We start from the raw sequence: 10,809 nt of genomic DNA, 5'->3' as shown, positions 1-10,809 counted from the left end.
TCTGGTAGATCTCTGGGTTCTCATACATGTGTTCCTCTGAAGGATCCATGGCGAATGAAGAGGACACGAAAAAGATTACCTTGAGTCTATCAAGGTGCACACTGACGTGAGTGTGATGCCAACTCTATATTGACAGTATCATCTATCATTCCAGGACTTTGGACTCAGTTGTAGACAAGTAGTGCCAACTAAGGAAAATGGTCGTCCGTAAAGGAGAATGCAGCATTCACAGTCTTTGAAAAAGACAAACTTGATGATCTAATTTGAGTGACAACCATAAGGGTTCTCCTCATCTAAACTCATAAATACTACTAAACACTTAACTACAATAAAAGCATTGTGGATTGTGCCTTCCTTTAAGGTTTTAATTATAAGTGCAATAGCCAATGACAGCAAGCTCACAAAGAAAGGCCTTGTGATCGTATCTGAAAGAGGATTTGCAGTGATTAAATGGGCAAATTAAGTTTGTGTGAAGCTCTGAACCACTTAGGCCACTTGATGTGGAAATTGTGTTAATCAGTTACACTGACCGCTAACAACAAAAAGCAAGGAAGCAGGACACGCACGCATGCAGGCACACACACACAGAGTGAATATTACGTTGTGTTTAGACATGAATGTGTTAAAATGGTATTGATGAGAGAGTTCTGGAAATTAAATGTCGTGGTTTGTGTATGCTTTGGTAACTGTAACAAGCAGTGATGATTTAACTTTTAAATGCAACTAATTTTGATTATTTAATTGGTAATCAGTGATTTATAACAGTTTGACTACTAATATTGGTAGTCAATGGAATATCAAAAATATCCCTTTGCCAGATACAAAGTGTTAGAAAAGTTAGGCAAACCACTACAGTATTTATTTGTTTGTTAGTTATTATTTATTATTTATTTAATTTGTCTGAGCGTCCCGGTTAAGATTGTTTGAAGTCTAAATCTCACAAAATGTGGCTTTAGGTATGAAACCGTTCCTAATAAAAGCAAATGAATACCAAATTAACTCCGCTTTTCCACATCCAAAATGGTGACGACGTCGACGTAAGAATTAATGCTCTGGGCGCGCTTCCAGAATAGTGCATTCGCATCATAGTAAATGCGCTTTGTGTTGTTGCCTGGTCTTGACAGCTGTGGCCTCAATAGCGTTACATGATGCATTAAAGAACTTTCTTCTTCTTTGCCAAGAACCTTTGCCTTATCTGAACTTGCAAATCATTTTCTTTTTCAGCAAAGTATATTTATTCCGAAAGGTGCACCGGAAATAACTGCATGTGGAAAGTCGTGAACCTTCGCTTCCTGAAATGTATCATTTTAGATTCAGAGAATCTCTCGGTCGTGGCTGGATGATAGGACACAAACATCAAGAATAAACATTGGAGGACAATTTGTCAAGTCTGTAAGGTAGGGCTGCAAGGACCTTTGCGTAAACGTGGCATCGCTAATAACCGATAATGGTTCGATTATTTGAATGACAAGCTCCAACTTAAAGGTTGTTTTAGAGCCAGACTAGTCACCAGACCTCAGTCTTACCCCACAAACAACTGCATGCGTGAGTGCATGCGTGGCTCGAATGGAACGGTGCAAACGCGCTAATTTGCAACATGATAGGCTGTTGCACATCAAACAAAATGCCATTAGTTATTTTTATTTTTAAAATCTGTAGACTACTCAATATTAGGGTTTCTTAACGCAAAATTAGAAGCTATTATTATAGGGACTTCTGCTACTTATTCACTTATTTAGGGGGGTATTCTAGAAATCAGGTTCAACATACTCTGAGTCAATCCCTGAACTCTGATTTGACTTACTCTGAGATGGGAGACTCTTGAGCAGGGGTGTCAAACTCAATTTTTTCGCGGGCCGCATTGTCGTCATAGCTTCTTTCGGAGGGCCATTATGACTGTCAACCCAAATAAATGTATGAGCACCTCATATTATATAGGGTAAAAGCTACAAAACAAACTGACAACTCGTTTTTGAATCAGACGAGTAAAAACTGGTCAAATATGAAAACAAAAAGATATTAAAAGTGAAGACAATTTGCAATTCTAGTAATGACACGAATTTGATGCACAATTTGTCTTTGTGGGCCTTATCTGGCCCCCGGGCCTTGAGTTTGACACCTGTGACCTAGAGTTACGCGAGTGCACAACCACTATAAAAAGCTATCATCAATGGAGCCCCAGTACCACGAGTCATCATGACAACGGAGGAAAAACAGATCACTTTATTTTACCACAATGGAGTTGGAGGTCCTTATGCAAGTCTACGGCAATCACGAAGCGCAAATCTAATACGGCTGCAGCAGCAAAGTTGAGAGAGACGTCATGGGAGGAAATTGCTGTAACATCTAACCATAAGATCGTAGCTTAGCCTATAGTTATGAATTTAAGTAGGAATGAAATCGGATTTTCAGTTAGGTGCAATCCAACAGGAGAAAGAAAAGACTTGGAAGCAGCTCAAAATAAAAAATAAACAATTAGTTAAAAAAGTAAGGCGTGTTTTGCTAGACTGTGATTGCGCCTCACTTTGATTTTAATTTACTTATTTTAAATGGACTCGCGCTATTAAACAAGGTCAATATTAATTTAAACTAAAATATTAATTCAGTGGCTACTTCTAATAATTTAAACCCCAAAGAAAATGTTTTCCAACTTCCTCTCAGTTCATTCTACACTTTAACAGTTGACACAAATGCATTTATTTTTTCAGACCAATTGTAGTCATTTAAAATGTGACGCTGTAGCCTACAGCAACACTCATTAAAATACTATTTTAAAACAAATATTGAGATCTGCTCAGCCAACTGAAAAAAAACTAATGCTCTGCATCCCTCCCCCCCATAATATAAAGAAAACGGCATTTGCAACTTTCTTTATGTGGTTGAAACAGGTTGAAACTCTGGGTCTCTTATAGTAAACCTGCCAGCGACCAGGTTATGTTCACTGAGTAAGATTTCGGTTCACCACCTGATTTTTTGCTCCTGCATCTGTGAACTCATTGACTGTGCATTTACTTTGACCCAAGTTTCAGTTCCTTTCCCCCATTAGTAGCAGAGGTTCACTTTACAGTTTATTCTTTCTGTTTTCAGCATGTTTCCAAGAATACTTGTACAGTTGGGTCTCCTGTATGGACTTTGGACTCTGGCTACTGGAAACATTACTGGAAACACGGCATGTCAGCATCAGCCTCTGCCGCTGCTGCTTGTATCATTTGACGGCTTCCGAGCCGACTATCTGCAGAGGTTCCCTATGCACAATTTGACCCTTCTGTACAACCAAGGGGTCCTGGTGGAGCAGCTCACCAACGTGTTTGTCACAAAAACCTTTCCCAACCATTACAGCCTGGTGAGCCAATCTTAATACGTATCACCGTATCATAAATGAAAGCGTAATGATGGCTTGAAAGGTATACAACCACAAATGAAATGAAACAAATACAACAAACATTTGGTTTGATTGAATACATAAATAATTGGTGCAAGTTTATAAAAGGCAAAAGATGCATGAATTAGTAATTCACTAAACATCTGTTCACACAAATGTACGTATGTCTTGAGTTTGCCTTTAAAAATATGAACATTCTGAGCAGGTGCCTCACCGCAGGTTTTGGTTGTTGTAGTGAAGTGATGATCATTACGGTCTTACGTTATTATTACGGTATTTTGTGCTCCCTTCCAGGTGACGGGACTCTATGCAGAGTCTCACGGTATCCTTGCCAGCTCCATGTACGACCCCATCAGCCACAAGCACTTCCATGTGAGCAACAGCAGTGACCCAATGTGGTGGAATGAGGCGACACCTGTCTGGCTCTCAGCAGATCAAACAGGCTACAGGACGGGGATTGCCATGTGGCCTGGCTCTGATGTGGAAATCCACAACCATACGCCCACACACTTCTTACCTTACAACCCTCATGTGACCTTCCAGGAGCGTTTGGGCAATGTGACCAATTGGTTACTGGGAAGTGAGAAGGTAGCTAATTAGCAATATGTCCTACTTTTCGACTGTATAGGTATAGCGGCACGGGGTTATTTAGGAAGTTTTGCTTCATGTGTAAAAGTTGTCTCGTTCCAGGAGGAAGGAGTGATGTTCGCAGCCATCTATTGGGAGGAGCCAGACCGTTCAGGACATAGATTTGGACCTGAAAATACTACGGCCATAGGCAAAGCGCTGAAGGAAGTGAGAACCTTTCTAAGTTTACTCATTGAGGGTTTAGCGATGTTGCCTGAAATTCATCACATGGTATAAATTGAATCCCTTCACAGTGATGACGAGTGTAAACCTCATAATGAAGGTAGACAAGGGCTACTTGTCATAAGTGTATCTTATTTGCTGAAGCAGAGGAGAGATTCACACCACGCAGCACATAGCTTTCGGGGTTGCCATTTTGCCACTTTTCCTATCAGTTTTCAGCTTCAGAAAACTGGTGAGACCTATCAACAGTGATGTCATTTTCAGTCGCTAGCAAGTGGCAAAATGGCCGGATAAAAATGGTTGCATTTTGCTGCTTAACTCACCTCATATTCCACAAGTTCAATATTCATCAGAATGCCGTGTTTAGACTAGTGGAGGCACATACAACATATAAATGTAAAGACAATGTTTGGGTTGACTTCCCCTTTAAAGCTAAGTCATTCATCTAACTGGTTACCAGTCTAGCTCAGGTGATGTAATTGCAGGGAAATAATGGACGGATGAGTTGATATTTCTCACATGCGTGGTGCTTCTCCCAGGTTGATGACAACATTGGCCTGCTGATGTCGGAACTAAAGCGGACCGGACTGTGGGGTCGCGTTAACATTCTGGTGACCAGTGACCACGGCATGGCTCAGTGCTCGGTCGATCGCCTCATCCGACTGGATGATTGCTTGCACCCCGACAACTACACACTGGTGGACCTTTCTCCCGTCGCAGCCCTTATCCCAAACAACAGTACGTAGCCACCAAGCAAAGCATCAGGACTTGCTGCTGGCATGAGCGTATCGGCTCTTGTGTGTTCTTCTAGAGCCAGAGGCTGTCTTTGCCTTGCTTGAGAACTGCCACACCCACATGACTGCATATTTGAAGGAGGCCATCCCTGATCGTTTGCACTACCGCAACAACGAACGCGTCCAGCCCATCATACTGATTGCCGATGAGGGATGGACCATAATACAGCGAGGGAATCGACTGCCGAGATGTACAGTATGATTCCGAATGTAACGTGAAATACTTGATTCCGTAAAGCTGATGGCTTTGTTCCTTCCCTCAGTGGGCGATCACGGTTATGACAACTCCCTACCCAGCATGCACCCCTTCATGGCGGCTCGGGGACCCAGCTTCCGGAGTGGCTACCGACTGAAGACTTTGCAGAGTGTGGACATATACCCGCTCATGTGCCACCTGTTAGCTGTGCCCCCGCACCGCAACAATGGTAGCCTGGCCAAGGCCCGTTGTATGCTCGTGGGCGAATGCAGCCAGGATGTGCTGATGATTGTCGGTCTGGGGATGGGTGTCTTAATCATGCTTGCCACATTACCGGGTATGGTATGAGTAGTGATCATTCAGATGCTACTGGATTCATGATTGCATACTTTGCAAAGCGAGGGAAGTGAAATGTCCTTCAATTTGTTTTTCCCCCACAGTTCTGTTCAAGCTAATTGCCCGGTGGCTTTGGCCATCATCTCCTCGAACCTTCCAGAGACTTGAAGTGGATCCCAATGATGAAGAGGAATCTCTGCTGGAATAACTCACCTCAAGCTTCGCCTGCTCATGCACTTTATCCAATGAGGTAGGAGAACCAAAGCCATTTAGATCAACTAGCAGCTCATAGTTTTTTTCTGGAGTTCTACATTGTTACTTGAAAATCCTGTTTGAGGAGCACTGTCATATGAAGGAGTTCAACCTCCGTCCGTAGGCAGACACTTTCCTGCTGTTGAGGTAAGTTTTAAACCAGTCTGTACGTTCAAAATTAAGTTCTGTCTTCTTCCGTCCCCTTTTATGACAAAGCAAATTACCTTAATTGATCTTATCCAAGTCAACCAAAAATCTTGCCAAACAAGTTTCCAAGTCGTGTGTATGCAACACACAAAATGGCATAAGCGAGGTTTAATCACCCAAACAATGTTTTACTTTGTTACACATAAGATTATGTCTAAATTCCTCTACAAATATGTTTGGTAAAGTTGATCTGTATTGTATTGTTTTTATTTTTGTATAGGTCATACTACTTTTAGTCAGCAGAGGGGGTCAATAGCCTATTAGTAGAACGCATTGAGGTATTGTAGGGAAACTGAAGTATTTGTGGATAATTTTATGCATTGATGAAACGATCGTGGCACGCGTTACATAATTTTCCACAATAAAAAGCAGCAGTATGAAGTAGCACCTTGCAAAGAAATTGGTGGTTTGTTATTAAATAACATGGATGTTATTAAAACTATGCTTTCTCAGGGATCTAATCTCGACATAAGGATAACAGGAAAGTAAAATAAGTCATAATTCCTTGTGTCTTTGTGTCCTTGTGGCTTTGTTTTCAGTGTTTTTTGGGTTGGTTTGTCACTTAGCGTTCAATTCTATAACATTTGTGACATCCTAGACAGACAACAAATTTAAGCAGACTTCTGGTTGCATTATTTCTATTGTAATTTTTCCTGGGATTCCCAAGAATTGTCACTGAGTCTACATGGTACTGGTTTGGTAAAATGGGATGGATTCATTGGTCAAACTATGTGTGTCTGACCTTTTAGTTATCTTCTGTGATGTTGCATAACTGTATGTTTTGCACATTTTATTTTATTTCTTTTGGGCGTGCACTGGAAAGACTTTTCAGGTGTATGAGATTCTTGTAATGCCATGAGATTTTTTTTGTGTGTGAATAAACTCCTTGGAATTGGTAAGGTTTTCTTTTGATTGGTTCAAAGAAAAGGAAAATATGACTCATATTTGGAAAAATTAATTCATAATTCTTTATTATATATATTTTTCTCCATTGCAGTCACAACAAACGATACAGTATAACAAAAGGAAAGTACTGTATATAAAACAATACTGACATACATACTCTTGTTTCTGTGTATTTATATATATTCTATTCGGCATGTCATTACTTAGCTACATTTCTACATCACTGTAAATCTTTGCAGATAAATAGACTTTTATTTTCAGGAGGTATTGTAAGAAAAATAACTCAATTTCTAAAACTGGCCACAGTTGAGCCATTTGTGAAAAATATTTAACTCTTTCCCAGAATGATTTGACAATATTGTAGACACAGCATATCAAGAAACCAGTGATACACAATGCATGCTTGTGTCACTGGTTTCCACTGAGACATTTGGTGTGAGTTTGGGGATTTCTCCCCACAGACAGGTTGGTTCCTGGATAATTAATTGTGCAGTGCACGGACATTTAAAATGGCTGACGACTATAACCACCACTAAACTTGCTTCTCCGCAGCTTAGGCTGCTGGAGACTCTTTGATTCGATAAAGGCTCACCTTAACCCTTCCATGAAAATTAACTTGCTTCAAATTCCCTCAACTTGGCGAGCTGTTTCCATTTTATGCTAAGTAAATATGATACTGTAGCTGCATGACCAATGACTAAATCTAAATCAGATTTCTATGATTGTTGTAAATGGAAGAATTAAAATGCGTTTATTTCTATGCATGTGAACGAATAAACCAATTGGTCCTTTGGCAGAAGCCTTCACAAAACTTGATCGTGTGTACAGACACTTGTATCATTTATCATTGTGCTTCTATTTAGGACAACACGTTGGCACAGACTCCTACAAAAAAACATCTGCACTGTATATTTCTTCTCTCACTTTACATTCTGGATATTTATAGAGAACATTTACAAGCCATGGAAGGAATGAGCAATCTACAAGTATACTCTGCCAATATTGAGCAAATGAGTTTACACAAAAAGAGCTATTTACAATCAAAATAAAAAAAAATTAAAAGCTACTTTCGCACATCTTTAGCACAGTTTCTACAGCTACTCATTTTCAAGCTAAAGACCACACTAGAAATCATGTACACACAAAAACTTTTTTTTTTTTTTTAACAAACCTGATATAACTATAGTAGGAGGTGATACTTTCACAATTGTGGAACAATCATTCTTTCTTTTTTAAATTTAGCTTAATAAAATGTGATGTGACTGACACACATAGCCTCTTATAGGCATTATATGCTTTGCAGACCCTGATAGTGGAACATTTAAGTACTTAAACGCACAAAAAAGTTCTGTTTCTTCATGGAAAGAATGCACATTCCTCAGTCGGGGATACCAGTTATTCCCAAGGTTCTCTTTATCGTTTAAAACCCCTTCTTAACTTATTTGAAAACATTCCGAATTAGTCAACTGTTGAAAAAAAAAAATCGACAAATGCAACAAAATTAGGAGGAAAAAAGCACACACATTTATTCTCCCTTGTAAAAGGCAAGAAATAAAAAGTAATGGTGCCCAGAACCTTTACGTATGTAATCTTGCATAGCTGTGAATGTGAAGCCATACAACAGGGAAGAAATGCTGTACTGAAACGGAGAGACCTGTGCACGTACAATGATGCAGAGTCGCCTGTAGCTAGACCAAAACAATGAGGAGAGATACCTGAGGCTACAATCAAATCTCCCACTGAGGCAGCTTGTTGAGTCATAGCCAAAGGACTCGCAAGTTGAAGGTGCTCACAAGGAATGTGTGTGTGTGTTTTATGTGGGTGTGTGCGTTAAAATGTGTCAGATTGCTTTCGTGTCTCTGTGCTTATTCCAAGTGTGACCTGTGTGTTTCTTATTCCTCTCTGAATGTGTCTACTCGTGAACAGAAACGTGTGTGCGCGTCAAAGTGAAGACTCATACTGTAGAAGTTCGTACAGCAGTGGTCCATCCCGGTATCGGATGCCCACTGCGGCCGGTGTGATGTACTGCAAGATGTTTATAGTCCTTCGCAGGCGCCTGTCAACGTAGTGGGCGTCCCACGCCGGGTAACGCTTCCTGGGCATGTCGATCTTTATAAGTGGGCCCTCATGCTTGGAAGTGGGGGGCACTGACCGCACCTGGAAGACGGGAAGACACGTCTCAGCCACATCCTCTTCTGTCTGGGACTTGGTCATATGCGCCGGGGTAGGTGGGGCGGTAGGTGGCGCAGAAGGGGGAAGGGGAAGACCCCAAAGCAGCTCGGCGCAGCAGGAGGAGGCAGGATTTGGCTGGAGGTGACCAGTGGCAGGGTGCAGGAAGCCGTAGTACAACAGCATAACCAGGACACCACCAGCAAATGTCAGGTAGACGCTGCACAATGCCTGGATGGCGTATGAGTCGGTCAGCACGGGGTCCCTGTAGGCGTACCTGCATGTGTCGCAGTCGCGTTAGTATCGTCTTTGGTGGACTCTTTCGTAATGTCATCATAATTAATTTAAATCCACACTCAAGACTTGTTACTTCACTGTTCTCTGGAACTATCTGCGTTTTCCTGCCTCACCCCTATGAGATCTGGATTTTGGCCCGTCTCTGCCACTCCTCATCCCTATCCTGCTCTCAGAGGTAGCTCAGTGTCAATGAGCCAAGTGAGTCTTTGAAGGACTCAGAATCTTCCGGATGGGATAGGAAGAGGGCCACGTGCCAGAAGGCGACGAACAGCAGAGCTTCCTTTCGTTAAACGGACTATTGTGCTGTTTGGACTAACATCGTACCACATATATTTATTATGTCACGTGATTACCATTGCCCACTCCACATCCTAGAAGGTGGTTCCCTCCACGCTTGAACGGTTTTCAAGGGTTATTTCTCTCATAAATAGGATTTCAGTTTTTTTAAAATTATCTTTCTAGGTTGATATTTGTTAACTGTGGCCTTGTGAAGCCCTTTGAGAGTCTCGTGTGATAAAGGGCAATATATATATATATATATATATATATATATATATATATATATATATATATATATATATATATATATATATATATATATATATATATATATATATATATATATATATATATATATATATATATATATATATATATATATATATATATAAGATGATTTCACATTGAAAATTACAGCTCACGTTTCAGTTATGTAAAACTAAACCAAAGTAGCTTCTGTTGTGCTAATCGAGGATCCTAAAAATCATAAATAAGAAATGTTACATGGAAACGAAATGACACGTTCCACATTTAAGTTTCATTATGATTTCATGGAGCATGTGTTTTGAGCATTTTTTACTCACCACAGGCCAGTGAGGATGGTGTTCTCTGCCAACACTACCGTGTAGTAGGTAATCATTCTGTGGCGCGTCTGGCCTCCCTTCACGTTAAACCAGCAGAAGATGTAAACGATGCCCACCACCATGTTGAAAAGCACCTCCTCCCACTTGGACATGCAGAAATCAGTGCCGCCGTGCACCACCCAGAAGGCCATGGCGGACCAGTGGACCACCACAAAGATGCCAAAGTAGATATGAAAGAGCGAGGCAAAGAGGGCAAGTGAGAGGACACGCGACGAGATGGTAAAGAGGCGCCAGAAGAGGTGGAGCAGAGCCCCACGGTAGCTCATGCTGCGCTGGTCGTCACGCGAGTCCCGCAACAGTTTGTGGTAGGAGGCCAAGACCCAGGCGAGAGACAAGAGGGAGGCGAGGGAGGAGATGCCTGCGGGAGAGGGACAAGTCTCATGCTTCATTTCCTTTGAGTTAAATCCATTTGGAACAAAGTTTGGAGGAACTTCGAGTGAGTAGGCACAAATGAGGGTTGAGCTAGTTGGACTTGTCAACTGGAACCAAAAGACTTAACACGTAGATAATTATTGGACATTCCTCAAGATGATTTAC

General features: G+C 41.2%; 2 protein-coding genes across 2 annotated transcripts in view; one reads left to right on the top strand and one right to left on the bottom strand.

Annotated features, from left to right (window-relative positions):
- The first annotated feature begins 1,090 nt into the window (after positions 1 to 1,090).
- On the top strand, positions 1,091 to 6,876 carry enpp4 (ectonucleotide pyrophosphatase/phosphodiesterase 4). Its single transcript, XM_061271372.1, has 8 exons — positions 1,091 to 1,397; positions 3,088 to 3,343; positions 3,677 to 3,970; positions 4,073 to 4,177; positions 4,732 to 4,930; positions 5,004 to 5,177; positions 5,250 to 5,519; positions 5,623 to 6,876. The coding sequence occupies exons 2-8, from the start codon at positions 3,089 to 3,091 to the stop codon at positions 5,724 to 5,726; spliced, it is 1,401 nt and encodes a 466-aa protein (XP_061127356.1). The 5' UTR covers positions 1,091 to 1,397; position 3,088; the 3' UTR covers positions 5,727 to 6,876.
- Positions 6,877 to 6,969: 93 nt separating this feature from the next.
- Positions 6,970 to 10,809, bottom strand: part of LOC133148145 (XK-related protein 6-like) — an 8,753-nt gene continuing 4,913 nt past the window's right edge. The window contains exons 3-4 of the mRNA XM_061271378.1: positions 10,213 to 10,630; positions 6,970 to 9,329 (exon numbers count right to left, since the gene is read on the bottom strand). Of these exons, the coding sequence (XP_061127362.1) occupies positions 8,825 to 9,329; positions 10,213 to 10,630 (923 nt within the window). The 3' untranslated portion in view covers positions 6,970 to 8,824. The remainder of the gene's footprint in view (positions 9,330 to 10,212; positions 10,631 to 10,809) is intronic.

The sequence above is a fragment of the Syngnathus typhle genome, linkage group LG2 (genome assembly GCF_033458585.1).
Source record: "Syngnathus typhle isolate RoL2023-S1 ecotype Sweden linkage group LG2, RoL_Styp_1.0, whole genome shotgun sequence".
In the NCBI taxonomy this organism is placed as follows: Eukaryota; Metazoa; Chordata; class Actinopteri; order Syngnathiformes; family Syngnathidae; genus Syngnathus; species Syngnathus typhle.
The sequence above is the reverse complement of the archived record's forward strand: the minus strand, read 5'-3'. Positions and strand labels throughout refer to the sequence as shown.